A 27,178-nucleotide genomic window follows, 5' to 3' on the forward strand; every position below is an offset into this window, starting at 1 on the left:
CAAAAGACTCTCCAAGAGAAAAACAAAGTGCAATCATCCGAGCCCAACACCAGATGGCGATCTAGTCATAATGTACCATCTGCAGCCCATATGCCTCGAACACACATTTATGCGACCACTGAGCCCCCACGCACCGCTGCTCCTTGCCTGGTTTTCTTTGCTTCCTGATTGTACCGCCGGATGACCCAGCCGCCGCTGAGCCGCCCGACTCTCCACTTTTCCCGCCGCTGCCTCCCTGCGACCCCGCCCCCTCCTGCCCATTCGCCGCCCCGCTCCCGCCACCCAGCTGACCCTCCCTCCCGGCTCCTTATTTAAGGGGACCGCGCCAGGTGCTGGGAGCGACCGCTGAGCCTGTACTCCAGGCGAGGTCGCCCCCACGCACCGCTGCTCCTTGCCTGGTTTTCTTTGCTTCCTGATTGTACCGCCAGACGACCCAGCCGCCGCTGAGCTGCCCGACTCACCACTTTTCCCGCCGCTGCCTCCCTGCGGCCCCGCCCTCCTCCTGCCCATTCGCCGCCCCGCTCCCGCCACCCAGCTGACCCTCCCTCCAGGCTCCTTATTTATGACGCCCCCTTGCACGCGCAGCGGACACGCGCAGCGGGCGCGCCCATTGTGCGCCGAAGGCGCGCCAAAGGCAAGCCCGTCTGCGCCCATCCGCGCCTGGATCGTGCCCAGCGCTAGGACCCCTGGTCCCAACCGCAGATGCGACCACACGACGAACCCACCCTCAACGCACTCAATGCCGGCCGGAACCCTGCCTGCGACCGAGTCACCCCGAGACGCACTCACGGACCCTTAGCCTGCCAAGCCTGCCGTTTCACCTGCTACCGGACCTGCCCCGCGCCCGCCAAGCCCAGCACCAGCAGCAACCACCTGAAGTGCATCCTGCTCAACACCCGCTCCGTCCACAGGCACGCTGTGGAACTCTGGGACCTGTTCGACACGACAGCACCGGACGTCGCCTTCCTCACCGAAACCTGGATGAACGCCTCCTCAGCGCCCGACATCGCCATAGCCATCCCGGACGGATACAAGATCACCCGGAAGGACCGCGTCAACCAGACGGGAGGAGGCATCGCCATCGTACACAAGAACACCATCCGCATCTCAACTAACTCCGACGAAACCTTCACTGCCGCCGAACACCTGCGCTTCCAGATACACACTGACCCCAAGACCACCCTCCGCGGCACCCTCATCTACAGACCACCGGGACCACGCACACAATTCAGCGAAGACATCGCAGACTTCATCAGCACGCACGCCCTTCCCTCCGCCGACTACATTCTCCTAGGGGACCTCAACTTTCACCTGGAGAACAACAACGACAGAAACACCACCACCCTGCTGGACAACCTCGGACTCAAGCAACTGGTGAACACCCCCACCCACTACGCCGGCCACACGCTTAACCCCGTCTTCTCATCCAGCAAGCAAATCTCCTTCAGCCACGCCACCGGACTCCACTGGACCGACCACAGCTGCTTCCACTTCAGCTTCAGAAGAACTACGACCCACCACCACCCGAAACAGGTCTCCCGCCGAAGCTGGAGCAAGATCACCTCCGAGCAGCTCACCGCCTCCCTCAGCCAGAACACTCCGACCAGCACAACGGACCCAAACAAAGCAGCCAGCAACCTCACCAAGTGGCTGACCGCCTGCGCCGATGACCTTGCACCACTAAAGAACCCTCCCAGCAGACCCGGCAGCAAGAAAACCCCCTTGTTCACCGACGAACTCAAGGAATCCAAGAAGAACTGCTGCACCCTCGAGAAAGCCTGGAAGCTCGACCACACCACAGACAACAGGACCGCCCTCAAGCACGCCATCCGCAAACATCATCAGCTGATCCGCGCCACCAAGAAGACGGCACTCAAAGAACGAATGGACAACAACACCCACGACAGCAAGGAACTCTTCAGCATCGTCAAAGAGTTCTCCAACCCCAGCGCCGGAAACAACGACATCACTCCCTCACAAGACCTCTGCAACTCACTCGCCTCGTTCTTCCACCGCAAGATCGCCAACATACACAACAGCTTTGACGCACAGACCACGCACCCTACCACCGAACCAGCACCCGCCACCACCAACCTCTGCAACTGGACCCCGATCAGCACCGAAGACACCACCCGCACGATGAACTCCATCCACTCCGGATCACAAACCAACCCGTGCCCACACCACGTCTTCAACAAAGCCGACGTCACCATCGCACCCCATCTCCGAGACACCATCAACTCCTCCTTCCACACCGCCACCTTCCCCGAGAGCTGGAAGCACGCCGAGCTGACCGCCCTCCTGAAGAAACCAACGGCGGACCCCACCGACCTCAAGAACTACCGTCCCATCTCGCTCCTTCCTTTTCCGGCCAAAGTCATCGAGAAGACCGTTAACAAACAGCTTGCCGCCTTCCTCGAGACGAACGGATCCCTCGACCCCTCGCAGTCCGGGTTTCGGGCCAACCACAGCACCGAGACCGCCCTAATCGCAGCCACCGACGACATCAGAACCCTGATCGACAACGGGTAAACAGCGGCCCTCATCCTCCTGGACCTCTCTGCAGCATTCGACACCATCTGCCACCGCACCCTAGTGAAGCGCCTCAGCAACGTCGGAATCCAAGAGAAAGCGCTGGAGTGGATCATCTCGTTCCTCACCGGAAGAACCCAGAGAGTTCGCTCCCTCCGTTCAGATCCGAGGCCACCGAAGTCATCTGCGGCATGCCACAAGAATCTTAACTCAGCCCAACCCCTCTTCAACGTCTACATGAGCCCCCTCGCAGCCATCGTACGCCAGTATAACCTCAACATCATCTCCTACGCCGACGACACCCAGCTCATCCTCTCCCTCACCAACAACCCCACCACCGCCAGAGCCAACCTACACGAAGGGATGAAAGACGTCGCCGACTGGATGAGAAACAGCCGCCTTAAACTGAACTCAGACAAGACGGAAGTCCTCATCCTGGGATCATCCACTCCGCCTGGGACGACTCCTGGTAGCCCCCGGCCCTGGGCACCGCTCCCAAACCAACGCACGAAACCTGGGCTTCATCCTGGACTCCTCCCTATCAATGACCAGACAAGTCAACGCCGTCTCATCCTCGTGCTTCAACACCCTGCGCATGCTCCGCAAGATCTTCAGATGGATCCCCACGGAAACCAGGAAGACCGTCACCCAGGCACTCGTCACCAGCCGACTAGACTACGGGAACACCCTCTACGCCGGAACCGCAGCCAAACTTCAAAAAAGACTCCAACGCATCCAGAACGCCTCCGCACGACTCATCCTCGACATCCCCCGACACAGCCACATCACCGGACACCTGAGAGACCTGCACTGGCTCCCCGTCAGCAAGAGAATCACGTTCAGACTCCTCTCCACATACACAAGGCTCTCCACAACCTGGGCCCCAAGTACCTCAACGACCGCATGACCTTCTACACGCCCACCCGCCAGCTACGATCGACCAGCCACGCACTCGCCACCGTACCACGCATCCGCAGAGCCACCGCCGGAGGAAGATCCTTCTCCTACCTGGCAGCCAAGACTTGGAACTCCCTCCCCACCCACTTTCGGCGAACCCAAGACCATCTCTCCTTCAGGAAGCAGCTCAAGACCTGGCTGTTCGAGCAGTAACTTACCACTCCCCCAGAGCCTTGGACCCCCCCGGGTGAGTAGCGCGCTTTACAAATGCCATGATTGATTGAACGGTGCTCATAAAAGATTCCTGGGCTAACTCACTGTAGATACGAACAAAGTTGGTAAGACCAAATTGTTTTCCCTACACTGCTTCATCCGAGACTTAATCTGTTGCTGTACTCTAGGTCAAATTGAAAACCCTATTTTGCAAAATGGTATTTCTCCTATAATCATCCTTCCAAAATGACTAAGTCCAAGCCCTCAATGATTAAAGCAAACCCGATGGCATTCATATAAGTAGCCCTCATGCAGTCTTTTCCATATGATTTGCCAGAATTGTATTCTCTGTGACCAGTTCTCCAGTCAAATCCCTAATCTCTTTAATCTCTAGAGACAGACTCATGTATTCAATCTTATATTGTCAGAATTCATCATCTACTTTACTCACCATGGTCTTGTGTGAATCTTTATTATTTTTTTACGTCACTAGAATACGTGTGTCAAAAGCACTGAAGACTCTCAGCGAGGTCTCATTAGGCTGCTATGTTTTAGGAGAAAATTAGGTTGAACCAAAGCATCCTACACAGTGTTTCTTGAGACAAGGCATTTGTCCATCTAATTTTCACCACTATTTCAAACTGAGGACACCACCAGAGTCATAAAAACAATTTACTGTGAAAGCACTCAAGCGGCAATAATGGCAAGTCCTGTAACTCTCAGGTTCATGTGACTTTTATGGCACGTGTGGCAAACAATAAGTAATCAGTGGGGTAGCAAGGAGGTGTGGGGGCAGGGCCGGGGGCTTGCGTCCCGGGTGTCAGCCTCCCACTGCTCTTACCTGCCGTATCGGGGCAGCAATCCCCACCCCCTTCAATCGCCCGTCGGTGTAGCCCTCTCCAATTGTCCACCACAGCAATAGTAGTCTCCTCATAGCAAGACACTCCAGAGACCAAACCGGGTAAGTGATAGTTCATCAATCCAGAGTGCAGCTGCATTCCTTCTCTCTCTATCCGGGTCTCCAATGCTCGCCCCCACCAGTTCCCTTGTTCGTACAGATACTTTCTGTAGGAAAGTAGGAACTGCTTTTATGCCCCTCCCCCTTTTTTGCCTGGTGCTATGCTGTTTCTGACTGGTCTGACTGGGATGCTGCTAATCAGGAACCCAGTCTCTGTGCTTTCTCCCCTGAATTGGTATGAAAAGTACTTAGGCACACCCCAGATTGGACACTGGTGTACCCTTATTAGTCCCTAGTATATGGTACAGAGGTAACCAGGGCATAGGTACACCAGGGGTCCCCCCTTAGGCTGAAGCATGCAATATGCCACCCATGGGGGGTCCTTAAACTGTAACTACAGACCTGCCATTGCAGCCTGTGTAAGCTGGTGCTAGCACTCTTAGAAAGCACCACTTACGAAAGATATAGGTTTACATATAGCTAAGGTCACTGTACTTAAAACCTATAAGTCATCCCTTCAGCAGGCCTTTCAATCCCGAAGGGAGGGTGCTAGGTTTTAAGTGTGAGGGTGCCCCTGCATGAGCAGGACCCCTCTACAACCTTCGGAGTCTATTCTCACGGGTTGTAAATGCATCAGCCAATACGACACAGAGTGACCATGCATCATTATGTGATGACCATCTCTAAACTGACTGTAACGAACCCGGTCATGTTTGGTATCAAACATGTTGGAATCATACCCCCACACCGTAAATGATGTGGGAGGTATGATTCCATGCAATGCAAAGCTCCTCCGGGAGGCCCTCAGTGGTCCCGGTACCAGCCTTCTAGACCCGGACAGCACAACATGGCTGCTGGCGACGAGAGGCACGATTCTGCCCTCCTGCTGTTGAGCCAAGCTCGAGCAGGGGAAGGCAGAACAATAGGTATCCTATCACAGGGAGATGTGACCACCTCCCAGACAGGATTTAATGTATTTGGGCTAGGTGGAAGTGTTTGCCAGAGCCACTCATTCTGCTTGAAGGGCACATTTGGTGCCCTCCTTGCATAGTCCAGTTCAAAGCAGCTAAGGGAGCCATTGGCTTCCGCTCTGGCACGAAACTGCACAAAGAACATGGGAGTATCCTCTCCACTGTCTCACCCCTCCCCTGAGAGGGAACCCTAAATCATTCCAACCCTTTCCTTAGGGTACTTAAGGGCTTACCTGAGGGTAGGTCCCTAGATTCGCCATGGGACCAGATTAATTTCAAGACACCACTTCTTCTTCGATCATCTGGTCACTTTGGACTTCGCTCTGGGGTTCAAGGCTGCAACTGGAAAGACTCCTGCTGCTCCTGATCTCACCGCCCTGCTAGTCTTCTGCAATGTCCGTGCCTATGCTGCATACAGGAATCTTCCAAGGCATGTAGACATCCAAGACAACTGGAGGAATCTCCCTTGAAGTGAAGGAGTAACTTCCCTGCATCTGCAGGCACAGCAACTAAGTTGACCGGTCTTTTGATCCTGGGCTCCCATGGACTCCGAAAGGCTCAGCAAAACAGGTGGAGGTTCTCCTCATCCCTTGAGGCCTGCCCTGTCCTCTCACCAAGTTTGAGGCCAGTATCCCTTGTTGAAACTGCAGGAACCAAACCCTGTGTACAGTGTCGAATTACTGTTGCAAAAGCTTGGTGGCTTCCTTCAACCAAGATCTTCGGCTCCAAGTAGCCCCAGACTCGAGCATCTCCTGTGGCCAAGATCTTTGTCCTCACCGCATCACTTGCACCGTGGGCCTGCATCTTTAGTGCGTTGTTCGAGGTCCTCTGGCGACTCCAGTGCCTCCGACCTGTGGGTCCTCCTGAGGGTCTCCTTTGATTTCCGCAGGCTTCCCTGATTGCTCGGGCCTGCCCTGACTCCCCTGCTTGTGGGGAGTCACCTGGACCTTTTAGGTCCCGATATTGTACCTTCTTCACTTCAATGTTGGTTGCAGTTGCAAAGTCGTGTTGGTGCTGCAGACGGACACCTACCCCTTAACTCTTGCCATCCGACTTGGGACCGCTCGTGCACGGCTCCTGGTATTCCACGATGATTCAGAAAAGGGGGTGGTGATGAACAGAGTGTCTGAATTAAGCAGACCACTCTTACCCAGTCCAAAGATCAGGGCTTTATCCATCACCGTTTTTTAGCTCACTGCACCATCCCAGCTCAGAACTTGGCTATATGCAAATTAGTCTGACCCTGGCCCAGTGCATCATGGGAACAGGGCAGACCAAACTACCAAGCCAATTCTTATACTGGGAAGGAAACAAGCTACCGGGGACCGGTTTCTGGCATTTCAGCCGTCTTCGGCCCGGCTTGCTTGAATCCTGATGGTGCAATGAGCTAGGGACTCACATCTGAGTATACCCTTCCACACTTATGGTGGACAAAAATGATTCAGAAAAGGGGGTGGTGATGAACAGAGTGTCTGAATTAAGCAGACCACTCTTACCCAGTCCAAAGATCAGGGCTTTATCCATCACCGTTTTTTAGCTCACTGCACCATCCCAGCTCAGAACTTGGCTATATGCAAATTAGTCTGACCCTGGCCCAGTGCATCATGGGAACAGGGCAGACCAAACTACCAAGCCAATTCTTATACTGGGAAGGAAACAAGCTACCGGGGACCGGTTTCTGGCATTTCAGCCGTCTTCGGCCCGGCTTGCTTGAATCCTGATGGTGCAGTGAGAAAGGGACTCATGTCTGAGTATACCCTGCCACACCTATAGTGGCCAAAAACGATTCAAAAAAGGGGGTGGTGATGAACAGAGTGTCTGAATTAAGCAGACCACTCTTACCCAGTCCAAAGATCAGGGCTTTATCCATCACCGTTTTAAATAATAACGGTGATGGATCAAGCCCTAATATTTGGACTGGGTAAGAGTGGTCTGCTTAATTCAGACACTCTGTTCATCACCACCCCCTTTTTTGAATCGTTTTTGGCCACTATAGGTGTGGCAGGGTATACTCAGACATGAGTCCCTTTCTCACTGCACCATCAGGATTCAAGCAAGCCGGGCCGAAGACGGCTGAAATGCAAGAAACCGGTCCCCGGTAGCTTGTCTCCTTTTTGGTGAAGAATTGGCTTGGTAGTTTAGTCTGCCCTGTTCCCATGATGCACTGGGCCAGGGACAGACTGATTTGCATATAGCCAGGTTCTGAGCTGGGATGGTGCAGTGAGATAACAGGGATGTGGAATTCCTATAGCCCGACGCCCAGGACATATTGGTTGGGGTCAAGGGCAACCAGTTGTAATGTGCATTTTGTCCTTGGGACCAGCAGGCCCAATCCCCTGCAGCACAGACCCTTTGGCTGCCAGTTTGCAGTACCACATTAAGAATCAGGGAAGGGCACTGCCTGCAGTTAAGTTAATATTTTGTGTGCATATGTTAATGCTGTCAAACATGTATTTATGGTTCATTAATTGAGACCTTTTATTATTAGGCTTAGCGCTCTCAGTAAATTCAAGTTCTGATTGCACTACTGACAGTGGTTCCAGTATAAAAATGTGGACACACGGTTTCAAAGTTTAGCAATATGAGGCTATGCATAATGCTCCCAGAATGCTCTCTAATTAGATGCAAATATTTGCAGAAGCTTGAAAGCAAGATTAATGATTATTTGCTTTCAATATAAAATGTCCCTAAAAAATTAAAGTAGGAAAACATTTTTTTTGCTAAACTACTGTAAAATTTCAGGTACCATTTCTCTGCAGCATCATTTAGTAAAATGTGTTGATGCATGCTAGTATTTCCCCAAAATATTCATATTAGAAAATCAGTGTAACCAGTTTCAATACGATTTTGGAAAACAAAATAAACAAGCATTGGCAAAGCCAGTAGGTCTGAAATGGTGGTCACCGTTTTAGTTTTGGCAATGCGTGACTTGTTTTGGCAAGGTTTTTGTAAAACCTTATTGATGTGAGATCTGCCAGACCCTCACCATTATAACAAACATTGGCAAAAGCAAAAAAATAGTTTTGGGTCTCAAAAAAGCACACACTGCCACATTAGTTACTGGCACTGAAAAAAACTACTTTGTGTGCCAATATTCTCCTTATGAAAGAGCAGAATGCTCTCACTCACATGAAGCCAGACGGTACAGAGAGATCATTTTAATAAACACAAAAGGTCATGTTTAACACTCGAACAAATTTGGGGCCCAATTATTAAAGAAAGTCTCCAAAGGTCACCCTTGGTTTATGTCCTTGCATTAAGGGCAGCTATATGGCTTTCATGAATTCACAAGAATTTACAGCAGTAGGGCAAGAAATAGTACTCATAGAAGATATTTGTGAACTGCATTTTAGCATGAGCAAATATGCATGTGTAGATTTGCTCATGCGAAAACCTGAGTGTTTGCAAGTTTATTTTCCCTCCAACCACTTTTTTCCCAACTCTGGAAGAAGGTTTACGTCTGCCATTGTCAGGAGTAAATTTACAAAAATGTTCAGTATTGTAAAAGATTACAGAAGAGTTGTTGAAACCCCTTAAAACATGCAAGTTAAGGTTTGCACAGACTCAAAAGGACATTCCAACCCTGGAACTATTGTTTACCACTACCTTCAGTCCCAGCATGTAGATCTGCGGAAACGTAGCATAATAAAGGGATTACTAGCATTCAAACACCACTATGGTATGAGCCCTGGCATAATCAGAGGCGCTGTATAAGAGCTCTTATATAATGAGATTGCTGCCATAATTTGTCGCCGCACAACAAGGCACCAAAGGGACAAGTGGATTTTGTTACAGGACAAGTAGATTTATGAAGCAACCTGCCCCATGGACAAGTAGATATTTTAATAAATTCCACACCACTGAGATAAATAACGGTGATGGATCAAGCCCTGATATTTGGACTGGGTAAGAGTGGTCTGCTTAATTCAGACACTCTGTTCATCACCACCCCCTTTTCTGAATCCTGGTATTCCACAGCATCGTCTGGTCCGCACAGCTGCAGTTTCAAGGTCACCATCGGCTCTTCTACAACACTCGATATTGGTGGGCATTCGTTTTCCGTGACTCCGGGTCACTAATGAGTGGCGCAGACTCTGTCCCCTCTGCTTACAGCTACTTCTATACTTGAATCCACCTTTGGGTTCCACCGGACACTTTCAGCTTCTCCAGCAGTGTCATCTTCCTGAAACCCTCCATTGAGTTTAACTGCAGTTTCCGTCGCCACTTCAGAACCATGCACCCTGCTTCCCTGGTGTAGGTATTCTGGTTCCTAGGGATTCCATGGGTGGGGTGGCTCTCCAACCTTCTGTCTTCCACAGGGTTTCTTCAGGGTCCACTAGAAAGGGTCCTTTTTCTTTAAAATTGCAACCGCAACATACCCATTGATTTCTATTGAGCCCGCGGCTGAGTCCCCCCTCTGCAGAAGGCCTCCGTGGGGTTTCTCTTTACTTACCTTGGGTGGTTCCTTGGGTCCCTGGCACTTCTACGTCTCCTGGGTATAGTCTTGACTTGAGTCATGGTTCACATACTACTATCTTAGTATTTGGTTTGGTCTCCCCCAGGCGACCACTGTGTATCTGTGATACTTACTTGATTGTATTGCAAAGTATTGTGTGTAACTCCGGCTAGGAGATATCTGTATGTGTTTGTGAGTGTCTTATAATAAATACATATTTTTATTACTACACTGTGTGCTTCCTTTTCACTCAATCTACATCAATAAGATTTTGTTCTGGTAAAACACTGAACTGTACACTCCTTCTGGACTAAGCCTGAAGGCTGTTCTCCACAGCTACCACTTAGAGAGCTTTCTAAGGTTGTCTAAGACCATTTAAATCACCATAAGGGTTGTCTGGATTAGTGCCGGGTGCATGCTTTCATAAGTATGCACTATATACCAAGCCAGATTCTCACACCTGCCAAGCCAGGTCCTCCCTGGACCGGAACACAAGCAACCTGGACTTGGCAGTTCAGTTTGGACAGTTCTCATTGGAGCAGGTGCAAGACTGATTTGCATATTCTGGGTCTGAATTGAGCTGAAAATGTTTGCTAAATAACGATTGACTGGGATGCGAACCCCGAGATTAATTCAAGCATTCATTTTTGTATACTTCAGTATAGAAGGCACTCACATACAAGTGGTCACGCATATGACCACATAACAAATGGTGCATTTATATGGCAGACTACTAAGATATTTAGTAGGATCAAACACATTTTAATTTTGCATTTAATAACATGAAGCACCATTAAATTGCTGACAAATCTCTCAAATTTTACAGTGACAACGAAGGAATGATTTCTCCACTGATGGTACAGTATCCTCCGCTTACATGGCAGCTTGGTGAACAAGTTGTCAATCCCAATGGCATAGGCAGGTCCAGGTGGCTTCCTAAAATGTTGATCTCTGTGCACAAATGTCTGGTGCAGTGAGATGGCGTTGGTGCTGAGAAGGGTTTAGAATACTGTGGCAGTGTTGCAGGTTTCCCAATACAGACAGAACACATACCGGCTTATGGAGGGAAAGTGGGAGAAACATTCTCAGCTATGTCGTGGTGGGTTTCAGTTAGCCACCATGACAAGTGACAGGAGTGGAGAAAAGGCAAAGTACACATATGAAACGGGGCGTGAGGGGGCTAGGAAGGAACCCTTTTCCTATCGTGTCAACAAATACAAAGAGGAAGGTAGGGGGGAGCCAGTCAGCCCTCGTCTCTCACGGTAACAAGCCGATGGCAGAGGAATATCGGTAAACGGTAGACCATATTCAATGCAGAAAGGAAGTCGAGGAGGAGAGCCCGAACTAGACGGAGCTGTTTCATTGTCCCTTTGTCTCTTCCCGACCCAAGTGGGTCCCAAAGGTGTAGCGTTTATCCGAACAGAGGACATATGTGGGAACAGGGAGAAAACCAGGGCTACAGGTAGTTGTTGTCATGCCCATGTTTCTCTCTTTCCCCCTGCCCTGAGCCCTAAAACTTGCCCACCTACTGAAAACCTACCCCGATCCCCCTTGCCCTGAGCCCTAGAACTGCCCCTCCTAGCCTGGAAACTGCCCCTTCCGCCCCCCTGACCTGAGGCCTAAAACTCTGCCCCCTACTTAAAACCTAGCCCGACCTCCCCTTCCTCTGAGCCCTAAACCAGCCCCGCCTACCCTGCAAACCTCCCCATCCGTAGCCCCCTGCACTGAGCCTTAAAATGCTACCCCTACTTAAAACCTGCAGTACAGTGAGTAGCTAGAAACAAAAACTGGACCAGGATACTAATCTGGACAACAGCGATTCTTGCAAGACCCCCAGGCCTCTTATGTGAACAAAATTGTATTGACTGAGTATTGTGATGACAGGGTATACAAAGAAATAATCCCACAACTGTTGTACAATAAACACCAACTGCTATACCAATGTTCTGTGACCTTCAGTATTATTTACATAACACAGCCCAACTACCAGAAACAACTAATCAATGGATATCACAGAACTGTATAATAAGATGACAATAGGTGGAAAAATATCCATAGAAAGTTGTCTGAACTGGACCACTTTCTCTACGTACAACAGTCAACAAGCTTCCGCAGCACAGGGCGGAATGCACTGGGTGCATAGGGCCACATGCTGATCCTGCAAGGAATGAAAGCACTATGTACAATGGATACCATGCACTATGTTTAATAGCTAACATGTTACTTCTACAGTGGCTATGATGTGGTGAGTGCCTAAAATGCTCCATAAGCAGTAGCAGACCACATGTAGAGATTGATGCACCTGCTAACCCTCAGCTGATGAAGTTCATAGGCAACTCCTAGTGTGCTTCCGGTACAATACTTGAGGTGCTCCTGGTGTACTGACTGCCATGCTACATATACAAGGTGTTCCTATTGCAAATATTGATGCGAGATGTGTGCACTAGTGGGGAGCTGATACATACTGCATACAGTGGATGACATGCTGCACTCTAATGCATGCGCAGACTGCAGCACTTAAGACATTCATTGGCTGCAATGGTTGATGTAGAAGTTAAAGAGCCTACGTGCTCCGGCTGCACTGGCTGATGGACTTTCAGTTACAATTTGAAGTGGAACCAATACTTTTGCTGAAATGATGGTAAAACACACACTGCTATTCGGTGTTTATGTATTCTAATTTAAATAACACTTGTTAATTTTGCACAGCGGCCGTAATGATTCAGTGACAGCTGGCTTTAAAGTGAATGTGAAAGCAGTGCCCCTGTGTCCACATAATATACAAACATGTAAATGCTAGTAAAGATCTGGGATGAGGTTATTATTAAGCCACAGAAAGGCATGGCCGCTGTCCACAGAGATGGTGCTGAAGCCCCCCTCCCCCCCCCCCGCACCTGCCAGGGGGACACTAGGGTCCATGACATACAGATGCCTCGTTGAACTGCAGATGTCACTTATGAGGCAGGTGACAAACGGCAGGTCTGGCAACTCACTTTCCATTTTTAGATATTTCCAACTTTTACTTGTTGTGACAAGACCCCAAATGGATTAAATTCAAGCATGCGATCAGACACCACGGTAGACGGGCTGCTATTTGTTGATTACTATTGATTTTCTTTGATACTTCATTTAAAAATCAATAACTGGGAAGAAAAATAGGCCTGGTTTACACACACTTAAACATCCCATTGTAGGCTGCGAGGGGCTATGGCTTTGGCAGGACACGGGCATCCAATTATGAGGAAAGCTCTTAACAGGTGAAAGCAAGGGCTGCTGGTCGATAGCTCAGTTTTCATTCTCAATCAGGAGAAGTGGCTATAAATTAGGCTCATCTGTGTTATTTTCTCGACATTCCAGCCGCAAACACCTCCAGCCGGAACAGGATTTGCATAAAATAATAGCAAGGACCGGAGAATCGGGGCCTTACCTGGCGTTCATCCGAGCCTTCAGCTTCTTGACTCTCTTCTTGGCCTTCTGTCTCTCATCGCTGTCCTTGTGGGGCTCGGGCGGGGCGGGGCTCTCTAGCACAATATCAACAATATACTTCTTCAAGGAGAGATGCTCCTGCGCGAGATATTAAGGTAATTAAGAAAACCTTTCCACTTGACTGGAGCAACATTAAATCACAGACAACAGCAGTAAAAAGCCCATCTATATGGTTGTTTATTTGGCCTCTGGACGTATAAGAAGGTAATGTTACAGATACAGTAATTAGATAAACTTCTCAGCCATATTAAGGCGGATCAGAACGTAAATAACTCATGAATATTTTCAATTTCAAAGAGTACAAACTCACAAATCACTAGGTGGAGAGCAATTCTTTAATAAAAAGGCATCATCTTGATAAAATTGTGTTAGCCAACGGTTGTACAAATTCTAATCTACCTTTTATAGCCAAGGAACCTTTGATAGTAGTCACAACCCGATTCAGGGCTAGTGAAGTAATGAGAATGTTTGGACGACATTCAATTCAGATGCCAGAAGCCCTGAAGGACAAGTTACTTACCTTCAGTAACACCTTATCTGATAGAGACAGTCTAGCCGCAGATTCTTTACCTTTGAACTTCAGGCGTCAGGCGTGATCCAGAAATTTTTTGATAGCAGTACTCCTGCGCGCCGGCAGATGGCGTCAGTTGACTCCGCGTGACGTCATGTTTGTCGTGGTGGTGATGTCTGTGTCGTCAATATAATCACCACTCCAGCACGATGATGGCAGTACTTATCACGACCATCCACGCCAGAAGTGCGGAGCCATGAAGTGACTGACCATTGTGTATTAACCCCTTCCATGCTCATGACAAGGTCAACTCGTCATGGGCGTTACCTGTGCTGTGCATATGACGAGTTGACCTTGTCATGATTCTATAGTATTCAAGTATTTTCAGCACAGGAGGGGAAAATCCCCTAGCAGCCAAGGTGATTAAAAAAAGACAACTAGGGCCCTGAAGGGGAAAGCCCTAACACTAAAAACAATTCCGTAGTGCAGGGAGGATGAATGGGTGGGTAAGGAATCTGCGGCTAGACTACGTCTCTACCAGATAAGGCGTTACTGAAGGTAAGTAACTTATCCATTTGATAGAGACATCTAGCCGCAGATTCCTTACCTTTGAACAGGGTTGGATGACAGAGGCACGCATGGTTGAACCACACATGCCTCTACCACGCAGCAAAAACAATTAATGCATCTCAAAAACGCATTCCTTTACCTCACATGCCTTCACCACACAATTCTGTGGTGAAGGCAAGTTTGGTAAAGGGATGTGTGGTAAAGTTCACACCCCTTTCTCTCCACCCAGAGTCCAATACTCCTGATCCATGCCCTATAACCCGACCACTCCGAAGCGCTAAAAATGACCGTCCCTTAAATCTTAAACTGTCCTGACTCCCCCTGCCCAAAAACTTCCCCCTTGCCCTTAATACTGCCCCTTCACCCTGCCCTGAGCACTAAAACTAGGCCCCCTACTTAAAACCTACCCCAATCCCCTCTTGCTCTGAGCCCTAAAACTGCCACTTCTGCCCCCTGACCTGAGCCCTAAAACTCTGTCCCCTACTTAAAACCTAGCCCGACCTCCCCTTGCCCAGAGCCTTAAAACAGCCCCTTCCGGAGGCGTGGCCAAGATGGCGGGGTGAGCGGACGCTTCCTCCCGCAGCTCCTCCAGCCCGACTAGGCTCGAGCCCTTTTCTTCAGCTTTTCTCCCCCCGCTGATGCTCAGCGTGTGAGAGGAGTGTGGCGGAGTACCTGGTGCACACGTTGATGTCGCTTTGACCATAATCGCTCCGGTGGAAGCACCCCAAAAGACCGATTGAAGATCGAGGGGCGACGGAGCGCCCGGGAGGCGGAGCGAATCGGAGTGCTGTCCAGGCGCCTCGGCTGGGCCTGGTGCTGAAAGTTGGCGATCCGGGTGGAGACCGTCCCGGCACTCGACGGAGATCGAAGGAGAGCTACAGGCTGAGGGCCGGCTACGCGGAGGACTTTGGGCATGTGCTTTGGCGCCCGGACTTGAGGCGGTGACACCCTGCATGGCGAGAGCCCCGGTCCCGTGATCGGAGGGCGCTTGGCTTGAAGCCGGGGACAGATCAGTCGACTCTTCTACGTAACAGTGCGGTATCGGCTGTGGAACTTTTCAGATTGCCTGGTTTCTGGGGTGCCCCGGTGGTGTCGCCGGGCTCGGACGCTCTGCTTGGCCCCATCCAGCCGCCATTTTGTCCCCGAGGGGTCGGGGTCGTTGGCCTCCTCCGGAGTCCTTTGCTTACGGGTTTCTGCGCCCTCTGCCTTTGCAAGGCTAACTCCCTGTGGAGCGTGCTGACCGGGGCCCCCCCAGTGTAGTTTTCAGCTGTCGTCTAGACTGGGCGCCCACGGCTGGCAGTGCCCGGACTGACCCGCCATTTTGTCGTCTGTGACGCAGCACCCCGGTTCTGCTGGGAGCTCCCCACATCGAGTGCTTGCTGGCGGTTGGACATTCCCCGGGGCGGTTGGGCCTGTGCCCACTCATCACCTAAAGCGCCTGCGATGACTGGAAGAGGTGGTTCGAGGAAGGGGGACCGCACCCTGCCGGATATGCTTGGCAGGGCCCAGCAACTACGGGACAGGGCACAGCCGTCACCGGGGTCTTCCCGGGCCTCCGCGGACGCGTCTGGGGGAGAGCCCCGGTCACGAGATCCTTGATGGAAGAGCTGTTCAACTCCCTCAAAGAGGACTTCCAGACACTGAAGCGGGAAGTGGCCAGCGAGGTCCGTGAGGTCCGCAGGGAGGTGGAGGGCCTCGGTGAGCGGGTTGAGGCGGTGGAGACGGCGGCCCAGCGCCGGGACGATGAGATTGTCCACTTACAACAAGACGTTCTCCGTCTCCGGGAGCAGTGTGTTGAGCTCCAGGCCCACTCCGAGGACCTTGAGAACAGGTCACGGAGAAATAACATCCGAGTGCGTGGTGTGCCGTCTGCGGACGAAGGGACTGACTTAGTGGGCTATCTGCAGGACCTGTTCCGGGAGATCGTGGGGGAAGCCGCAGACTTCCCTATCCGCATTGATAGAGCACACAGAGTTGGTCGACAGCGCCAGTCATCGGCGCCCCCACCAGACATCTTAGCTTTCCTGCCCGACTTCCCGCTGAAGGAGCGCATCATGTCTGAGGCCCGTAGGAAACAGCCCCTGACTTTCCAGGAGCGGCCTGTCGCGCTCTATCAGGACTTGTCCGCCATCACGCTGCAGAAGCGCAGGTCCTTCAGGATTGCCACCGACTTCTTGCGCGAACAGGAGACGCCGTACTCCTGGGGGCATCCCTTCCGCCTGATCTTTCGATGGAACGGAGTGCTGCATCAACTACGCTCCTTGCAAGACATTTGCGGGGTTCTGGGGCTCACAGTTACGGAGGAGGAAGGAGCCACACCGTCATGGAGGCGATCAGAGAGAAGGGGCCGGCGAAGGTCGGCGAGGAGACGATCGACGGCGAGCGCTGGGCGTCCTGATTCCCCTACTATCAGGGCGGACATGGCCGGCGCTTTGAGGGCGGCAGCCAGGGACTTGGCCGATTCCAACGGCGTGGCCTTGACGGCCTAGACTCACTCCGGGGGGAGATGCACTTAGCTTCTTCGATGCCAGGTTTGGGGCTGGGGGGGTCAGGGGGGGAGCGGGTGGAGGTGAGTGGCTGGACGTCCACTTTTCTATTTTCGACGGACTTGCCCGTTTTGGGGCTTGACTGAGACAATGGGGTGTTTGAGTTGGCATTTGGCTCGTTGCCATGGGTGTGTTTTGGGTGTTGTTTTAGAGTTGGGGAAGTCCCGTCCGATGGTGTCCGTGTCCACGCTTGGCCTACTCTGGCCTGTCCCGTGCTGCCGCCCCGCGCGCCCCACCCGCTGGTTCCTTGCCCGCAACATAGCGTTCCTGATCCCTGGGAGGCATGTCATCCCTGAAGGTGGTGACCCTTAACGTTAAGGGACTGAATAATCCTGTTAAGCGCAGGGCGATTTTGTCTCTGCTTGAGGGGACGCAGGCTGACATTTGCCTTTTGCAGGAGACCCACTTGTTGTCCCGAGACTGCCATAGATTGCGCTCTGCTAAGTTCCCCACCCAGTTTTTCTCCTCTGCAGCGACCAAGACCGCGGGGGTGGCCATTCTCATAGCGAGCTCCTTTAGGGGGGAGGTACTGTATACGTATGCTGAGCAGAAGGGGAGGCTTCTTGCATATCGCCTACGCCTGGGGGGCATAGCGTTCACAGTTGGCTCCATCTATAGCCCAAATGACCACCAGGAACGCTTCTTGGACTCAGTGTTGGTGGACGTCACTGCCTCTCCCGACCGACATGTTCTCTTAGGGGGGGACCTTAATATTGTCTTTGATTCCGTATTGGATAGATCGGCGCAGCGGTCTCCGCAGACGGGAGAACTTTCCCAGGCTGTGAAGGCCCGGATTGCGGACATGGACTTACACGATCTTTGGCGCTCCATGCACCCCACAGATAGGGACTACTCCTACTTTTCGCACGCGCACCGAACCTACGCTCGGTTGGACTATCTCCTGGTTAGTGGGCCGATGCGCGCTGCCGCCACGGCGGCGGACATTGGGGTCCTGACCCTGTCTGACCATGTGCCGGTTACTGGCGCGTTTGCGTGGCCGGCGGCCTCCCCCTCTCGGGGGGATGTGGCGCCTTAGGGACACTCTTTTACACAAAAAGACGGTAGTGAAACGTATTGAGGAGGTCATACAGGATTATCAGACACACAATAGTAACACCGACACTTCCCTAGCGACACAGTGGGCAGCATTGAAGGCGGTTCTCCGGGGGGAGTTCATCTCCATCTCCTCAGCCGAAAATAAGGAGCGGCAGCGGAAGAGGGATGAACTGACTGTTCAGGTTCGGGAGCTTGAGCAGGTCCACCACCGTACGGGGGCTCCGAGAGTGTGGAGGCAGCTGAAGGCTGCACGGAAGCTCCTGTCTGCGCTGGATCTGGATAGAGCGGAATACGCCGCCTTGCGCTTGAAACATGCCTACTACACTGGGGGGGACAGATGCGGCAAGCTCCTGGCACATCGGCTCCCGGTCGCGCAACAGCATAGTGTAGTGAAGGAACTTGTGAGTACGGACGGGGTGGTCGTTTCCGGGGACGCAGAGGTGGCGGAAACTTTCCGCAGCTTCTATGAGGCGCTGTACGCTGAGGAGCCCTCCTCGCCGCGAGAAGCCGAAGACTATTTGGAGTCGGTGGCCCTTCCGGCGCTGGATCCCGCTCAAGCGGAATATCTGGAGCGGGACATTCACGTTGAGGAGGTGATTTCCGCTATAGCTCGGTTGAAGCATGGGAAGGCCCCGGGCCCGGACGGATACACGTCCCTGTTTTATAAGACTTTTTGCCTGGTTGTGGCCCCTGTCTTAACTCGGCTATTTAATTGCTTCTCCGACCCGGTAGCCATCCCACCGGATCTCCTGAGTGCGACGGTCTCGGTGATCCCGAAACCCGGGAAGGACCGGGCCTTATGCGGCTCGTACAGACCCATTTCGCTCCTAAATGTCGACTTCAAGCTGTATACGGGGATTCTGGCGTCCAGGCTGGCCCTGCACCTCCCCGGTCTGGTGGAGGCGGACCAGGCTGGCTTTGTACCCGGCAGGCAGACGGTTGACAATACCAAGCGGGTGGCGCATGTTCTGGAGAAGGCCTCGCGGATCCCGGGGGAGCGGATGCTGCTGTCAGTTGATGCGGAGAAGGCCTTTGATAGGGTTCATTGGCCGTATCTCGAGCTGGTTCTCAGGAAACTGGGAATTGGTGATAAATTCCGCGCTATGGTATTCAACTGCTATAAACATCCTTCAGTGTCGGTGCGAGTCAACGGGTGTAGCTCCCGTGGCTTCGCCATCGAACGCGGCACGAGGCAGGGCTGCCCCCTCTCTCCGCTTCTGTTTGCTCTCTACATGGAGCCGTTTGCCCAAAGGATCCGCCACAATCCGGATGCTATTGGGGTCAAGATGGGCCAGTATGTCCACACGGTTAGCCTCTATGCGGACGATGTCCTGCTGACCCTGGACGACCCTAGGAGGTCCTTGCCCGCTTGCATCCAAGAGTTGGATGCCTTTGCACGTGTGGCCGGCTTCAAAATGAATATGAGCAAGTCGGTGGCTTTAGATGTGTTTTTGGCTGCGGATACTAGGAGGGACCTTCAGCGACTCTTCCCCATGCAGTGGTCTTCGACCCTTGTGCCATACCTAGGGATTGTACTGGCGCCCACATTGCCGGAGATGGTGGCGGCCAATTACACTTCTCTCAGTAAGAAGATCAGGGAGGAGCTTGGCCGCTGGAGTAAGGGCCTGCTGTCCTGGCTGGGACGAATCGCGGCGGTTAAGATGACGGTGTTGCCCCAGATATTACATCTTTTTTGTGCCCTGCCTCTCCAGCCTCCAGTGGGCTGGATTCGACAAACGCAGGCCGACATCTCCCGATTTGTCTGGCAAGGCCGCAAGCCGCGGATGAAGAGGGTCCTCTCCACGCTTGCCCCGGAAGCAGGAGGCCTTGGTATCCCGGTCCTCCGTAAGTACTTTCAGGCGGCGCAGCTACGATACCTTGTAGAGTGGAGCAGGTGGGAGTCCGACAAACATTGGCTTTTTCAAGACCAGGCGGTGGCGGGCCGCACCTTACAGGAGGTTCCATTCTTACGCCGCGCTCATCGCCCACCCAACCTTTACGCTTCTTTTGTTACGCGGGTCCCCTTGAGGGTGTGGGATGCAGTCTGCGAAGTTCGGGGCCTTACCACCTTCCCTTCACCGTTCACACCCATAGTGGGTAATCCGGACTTCTCCCCGGGGATGGAGCCGGGCGCTTTTTCCCATTGGACGACCGCGGGCTGCAGGGCGCTCTTCCAGGTCTACGGGCCGGAAGGCGTGGTTCCCTTTCAGCAGCTTTGGCAGGAATTCGGCCTGACGGAGCTGGATAGATTACGCTACATGCAGGTTCGGCATTGGGCCCTCCAACCCCAGGTGCGAGACACCGCTGCTCGTCAAATTACACCGTATGAGCGGTGGCTGGTGACCCGAACCTCCGATGCTAAATTGATTACTGATCTTTACAAGCATCTACAACCCCCGCCGTTCCACTATTATAACCCGGGGAGGGAGCGATGGCACAGGGAATTAGGTAGGACACTCAGCCACAAGGAATGGGACAAGATTGCATACCGGGCACGACACTCTGCGTATCATACTGGCCTTACGGAGACCTTCACTAAGGTGTCCACGTACTGGTACTACACCCCGGAGAGACTGTATGAGATGCATAGGCACACTGACAGGGGGTGCTGGCGAGGTTGCGGACAGGTGGGTACCCTCTCACACATTCTTTGGGATTGCCCCGTGCTAACCGCCTATTGGAAGGAGGTTTTGGATGAGGTGGATAAGCACTTTGAAATCGAGCTGCCGCGCTTTCCGGCGTATGTCCTGCTGGGCCTCCCTAATGACCTAATGTCCCCACTGAAGTCCCGCAGGGGTAGGCAGATCACAATTGCGCTGGGGTCTGCGGTCCAGAATATCCTTATCCACTGGCGCACCACCACTGTCTCCTCCATTACGGGTTGGTTGCATAGACTCTGGTATGTGTTGGGAATGGAGAAGCTGTCGCTCACGGTGGCGGGGGAGATAGACCAATTTGAGGAGCTGTGGCAACCCTTCCTTGCGCTGCTAACCACCGAATTCAGGGAGCTCACCTGCCCGAGGTACCTCAGACTTCTAAGGCTGACGCCACCGGTGACCCTGGCGGAATAGGATGAGTGGGGGGCGGGTTTCTGGGGGATAGGGGTGCGGTTTTTGGGGTGGGTAGTACTAGAAATGGGCCATTGGACGGGGGAGTTGGGGGGAGTTGGGGAGCTGTTTCTTTCTTCCTTGGGGGGGGGGGGGTTCTGGGAGGGGTTGGGTTGTGCTTTGTAGGGTTGCTATTTGCTTTCTCTGCTTAGACTTGGGGTGTTGGATATGCGCACAGGGGAGACACAGGTTGCATTTTATTTTTCCATTTATCAATGCTTCTCCTTTGGACCAACGAACTGTTCCTCGACAACGCTCCTGACGTTGCGCCTTTTTTCTTTTATTGTACTGTATGTAACCCTAACCTCCTACTCCCTAACCCCGTGTTCTTTTGTCTTAATAAAAATGCTTTAAACCTAAAACAGCCCCTTCCTACCCTGCAAACTGCCCCTTCCGCACCCGCCCTGATCCTTAAAACTCTGCCCGCTACCTTAAAACCAACTCCGACTCCAGCCCCCTTCCCTGAGCCCTACAAATTGCCCCCTCACTAAAAACCTACCCTCTGACCTGAGCCCTAATACCGACCCCCTCCCTTTAAAGCTACCCCCCAGCCCAACTTACGTCGTTGCGTACCCGTCCTTCCGCAGGTCTTCTTTTCCAGTTCCTCTCCCTGGCCACCAGTAGCTTGAACGCCGACTGCCTTACCAAGCATATGCGTGGTTCAGCCATATGCGTGGTTAAGGCAAGCGGTGTTCAGCTAGCATTGAAACGGAACGCATGTTTGAAGCTGCGTTGTACAGTTCAATTCCCTTTGAACAGATACCCAAGAAATAGCTTCCATGGAGGTGGGACTGCGGAAAAACTTTAGACCAGAAAATCCTGCAAGACCGAGCGACCAAACAGGCACTCCCTGCGAAGCTGAGAATCCAGGAAATAGTGTCTGGCAAACGTGTGCAGAGACGCCCACATGTCCGATTAGCACATATCGGTAAATGGAACACCACGCTGGAAGGCTCTGATGGCTGCTTTCGCCCTGGTGGAATGGGCCTTACGGCCTTCAGGAGGCGGTTTCTTTGCTAAGGCGCAACATATTTTGATACAGATAATAACCCAGTATGATATGGTCCTCTTTTGGATAGCACGCCCCTTCTTTGCCCCTATGTACCCTATAAAGAGTTGGTCATCTACCCGGAATTCATTGGTATGATCAAGAAGAACGATAATGCTCTTTTTGGGTCCAGAAGGTGAAGAAGCTCCTCATCCTTAGAAAGATGCGGAGGTGCATAGAAACTGGGCAGAATAACAGACAGTACCTGATTGAAGGGGATTACCACCTTAGGCAGAAAAGATGCCCTAGTCCGGAATACTACTTTGTCCAGAAAGACGCTCAGGTAAGCAGACTGTGATAATAGTGCCTGCAGTTCACTCACCCTCCTGGCAGAGTAACTGGCACGAAAAAGGCTGTTTTAATAGTGAGCAGCCGCAGAGGACAGTTCTGCAATGGCTCAAACGATGCACACATTAAAAAAGTAAGTCCCAAATTAAGGTCCCACTGTGGCATAATAAAAGGGGAAACAAATGGGTTAACCCTTTCAAAAATCTCAGCAAAAGAGGTGATTTGAAAAATGAAGGCTGATATGGTAGCTGAAGAAAAGCCGACAGGGCCGAAAGGTAACTCTTCAAAGTGCTAAAAGCAGAGCTCTGCTGGGCCAAGGAAAGAATAAACAGGAGAACATCTGAAAAGAGGCAGAAAAGGGGTCAACAGACCTTTCTGTACAATATTTACAAAATTTGTTCCATTGGCAGGAGTATACCATCTTCATGGAGGAACGCCTTGCTGCCAGGATAACTTCCCGGACTTTGGCAGGAAGGTCAAAAGCTGTCAACTTTTGCCGCTTAATCTCCATGCAAGGAGGCAGAGTGGAAAGGTTCGGGGAAAGGACCTTACGCTGCTGCTGCGATAGAAGATCCTCCAGAAGAGGCAGCCTGATGCACAAGTTACTACTTGTGTAACGATATATCTGTAAGAGACATTAGTTAGTGATAGATTCCTTACCTTAGAATATCCCCAGGCGTCGGGCTGGATCCGGAAATTTTTTCGTAGCAGTACCCTTGCGTGTTGGTAGGAGTCGTCTGCGGCTCCGCGTCCGTCATCGGCATCGTGGCCGCCGTGATGACGTCGTCAGAGTACTTAGACGCCGCCTCCGCGTGCAGACGTCAGTTCTTAGACACAGCTTTTCCGCGCCAGAAAAGCAGAGCTATGCTAAAAACCAACACTGGTGCCTTGAAACTAGGGCCCTGAAAGGGGATGACCTTAACCCTAGATATCGGTTCGCAGAACGGAGAGGATGGGTGGGTCGGTAAGGAATCTATCACTAACTAATGTCTCTTACAGATATATCGTTACACAAGTAATAACTTGTGCATTTGAAAGAGACACGTTAGTGTTAGATTCCTTACCTTAGAATAGATACCCCAGCAATACCAACCCCGGTGGTGGGTCTGCGAACCAATAATCACACCAGAAAGTCCTGGAGGACGGAACGGCCAAAGAAGCCATCCCTCCGGACTTGGCTGTCCAGGCAATAGTGTCTTGCAAACGTGTGCAGTGATGCCCACGTAGCCGCCTGGCAAATGTCCTGCAAGGGCACTCCTCGGCCCAAGGCAGTTGTAGTCGCTGTGGCCCGAGTGGAATGAGCCCTCAGCCCAACAGGGGGTTCCTTCTTAGCCAAGGAGTAACACGCCTGAATACACAAGATGATCCACCGCGAGATGGTCCACTTGTGCACCGCTTTTCTATTCTTAGCGCCCACGTAACCAACAAAGAGTTGGTCATCCACCCGGAATCGGCGTGTGCGATCTAGGTAGTAGGAGAGCGCACGTTTTGGATCCAGACGGTGGAGCCTCTCTTCCTCTTTCGAGGGATGCGGAGGCGGAAAGAAGGTTGGCAAGGTGATGGACTGCCCGATGTGGAAGGCTGTGACTACCTTGGGCAGGAAAGAGGGCCTTGTCCGCAACACAACCTTGTCCGGATGGACGGAAAGGAAAGGAGGTTTACAGGATAGAGCCTGGAGCTCACTCACTCTCCTGGCAGAGGTGATGGCTACCAGGAAGGCAGTCTTCAAAGTAAGAAGGCAAAGAGGACAGTTGTGAAGTGGCTCAAAGGGAGCACACATCAGAAAAGTGAGAACCAAGTTTAAGTCCCACTGAAGCATCACAAAGGGAACAGGGGGGAACGTATGCGTGATGCCTTTCAAGAATCGGTTAACAATAGGGGACTCAAACAAAGAAGGTTGATCAGGCAGCCTCAAAAAGACTGAAAGAGCAGAAAGGTAGCCCTTGATAGTGCCCAGAGCAGAGCCCTGCTGGGCAAGAGAAAGAAGAAAGAGAAGAACCTCAGAAAGAGGGGCAGAGAGAGGATCCACAGCCTTTGCTGTGCACAATGCCACAAATCTGTTTCACCTGCAGGCGTATACCGACTTTGTGGAGGGACGCCTGGCTGCCAGAATGATGTTACAGACTTTAGGAGGCAAGTCAAATGGCCTCAACTGTCGCCGCTCAATCTCCAAGCATGGAGGTGGAGACTGGACAGGTTCGGTGGAGGACAGGACCCTGCTGCTGCGACAGAAGGTCCTCCTGAAGAGGCAGACGAACCGGGGGATCGACTGACATACTGAGTAGCTCGGGATGTAGGAGAGTAAGGTCTGCAATCCTATGGTCACCCCTGATTTTTGCTTTTTGCTTCACTGGTTTACGAGTTTCCCTGGCTGTGGGCCTGCTAATCAGACCCACAGCCTAGCTGTTCTCTCTCTAAATTGACATCCATGTACCTTAGGTGCATTTACCAATTGGTATTGGGTCACTCTTGTAAGTCCTTGTACAGTGTACCATAGGTACCCAGGGCATAAGTGAACCCAAGGCCTAAAAGGGATTGCAGCATGTATTATGCCACCCCTGGCTGGCCTTTCAAATCTGACACAACTGGCTGATCAATCAGCTGGGGCAAGGTGGTGTAATCATTCTTTGCTTTAGATATAGTATACCTATATCTAAACCTAAAATGGACACATGTACTCCTATAAGTCACTCCTATGGCAGGCCTTAACAATCCTGGAGGCAGAGTGCTAGGAATTATGTGAGATAGTGCTCTGGCATGAGCTGAGCCTGTCTACAGCTTTCGGAACCAAGTCCGTTAGCTGTTTCCATGAGAACGCTATACCATATACTCTTAAGTGCATTATACCCTTGCGGTTATTGCTAACTGGGGCATAGCATTATCAAAACATGTCGAGTAAGGTGTCATACGAATTGGAATACTACCCCTTCGCCGAATCTGGCGACGGTGGTAGCATTCCACCCTTCTAGAGGGACACGACATGTACCTAACTGTGAACCCCGGTTAAAGTTAACTCGAGCCTCAGCATCACAAAAGCGATGCTGCCACCACAGACACAAGTCTGACCTCCTGCTGCTGGGAGTCCTTCCAGCGAGAAAGGCTTGGACAAAGGGTTTCCTGCCTTGGGAGGTGCTAGCACCACCCCGGACAGGATTTTGTGTATTGGGTAGGACCGGGCTGAAAGGAATAAGACATGCCTGGGGCACACACGGTGCCCTGTGCATACACCGGTTCAAACCAGTTGCTGGGGCACTCCAGCCCCAGCTCTGGCGCGACACCGGACAAAGGATAGGGGGTGTAACCACCCCCCTTCCTGGTCCCACCCATAGGAGGGACCTAGTGATAGTACAGCCCCCTTTAGCAAGATAAAGGTAGAAGCTGGTCCCATTCCAAATCAGATTAATCCTGAACTGAAATTCTGCAAGAAGAAACTCTGGACTTCAACTTTCTACACAGAAGACTGAAGAAATCTCCCTTGTGGGCAAGGACTGTCCACCCTGCACAAGCGGGCACCATCAGCGTCCAGCGGCTTCACTTTGTCGTCTTCCCTTGAGGATCTAGACTTCAGAGCCCGACGAGACCCGGACTCCCAGACATCTCCGACCTCTACCTACATCTGCAGCACAGCTGAGATCCGTGGGTGCGACGAGACACGTGGGACCGGCCATCTTGGAGAAACTGCACTTCGCTTCCAGCACAACTTCTGAGGTATCCTCGACCAAGTGCTTTGGGGACTGAGAAGCCCCAGCCCCGAGCAGCTCCTGCACCGAAGACCAGCCCTCCAGTATCCACGAGATCTGCGTGGGGCCCTTCTGCTTGGTTGCTGCTCGACGCGTGGTCTGGTCACTTGCCGGCTGGCTAGTGACCTCCTAGACGACGATCCACGACAACAACACTGCTGGTCTGGTTGCTCCAGACTGGCCCTTGCTTCCTTCCAAAAGAGAGGCACCCCGGACCCTCCTGGTCCGCACCAGACGTCTTTACCACTCTCCGCGAGGGTTGCCTTTGCCAAGGCCTGTTGACTCCAAATTCGGATTCGACACCGCCGACAGCGAGAGCCTGCGTGGGACAGCTCGTACCTCCATCCTGGTCGTCGAAGACACCACCTGGTCCACGTGGCTGCAGAGTCAAGCGTCCACTCTTCACCTGATCGCGACAACAGCCTCTGGTTCATTCCTGGTTCCACTCCAGTCACTGGCTAGTGACTTTGAACATTGTCCCCTCTGCTTTCAGGTCTTCAGCATCTCTGATCCACCCAAGTTCAAGTTCGAGCATTTATATAGCGCACTACTCACCCATAGGGTCTCAAGGCGCTTGGGGAAGGGGTTCATTATTTGTCGGATATACAGGTTTTAAGTTTTTTTCTGAAGGAGATGTGGTTTTGAGTAAGGCAGAGGTGATTGGGGAGTGAGTTCCAGGTCTTGGCAGCAAGGAAGGAGAAGGCTCTGCCGCCCATGGTGGATTTTCGGATGCGCGGGACTGCGGCGAGGGCTTGATTGGACGATCTTAGTTGGCGGGTGGGTTTGTAGAAGGACAGTC

General features: G+C 52.1%; 1 protein-coding gene across 2 annotated transcripts in view; it reads right to left on the minus strand.

Moving 5' to 3' along the window:
- Positions 1-27,178, minus strand: part of SCAPER (S-phase cyclin A associated protein in the ER) — a 3,157,511-nt gene that overhangs the window by 1,596,615 nt on the left and 1,533,718 nt on the right. For both annotated transcript variants that reach the window (XM_086959426.1, XM_086959427.1), the window contains exon 21: positions 13,455-13,591. In XM_086959426.1, coding sequence (XP_086815552.1) covers positions 13,455-13,591 — 137 coding nt within the window. The remainder of the gene's footprint in view (positions 1-13,454; positions 13,592-27,178) is intronic.

Source organism: Lissotriton vulgaris, chromosome 2_2 (assembly GCF_964263255.1).
Source record: "Lissotriton vulgaris chromosome 2_2, aLisVul1.2, whole genome shotgun sequence".
Classification (NCBI taxonomy): domain Eukaryota; kingdom Metazoa; phylum Chordata; class Amphibia; order Caudata; family Salamandridae; genus Lissotriton; species Lissotriton vulgaris.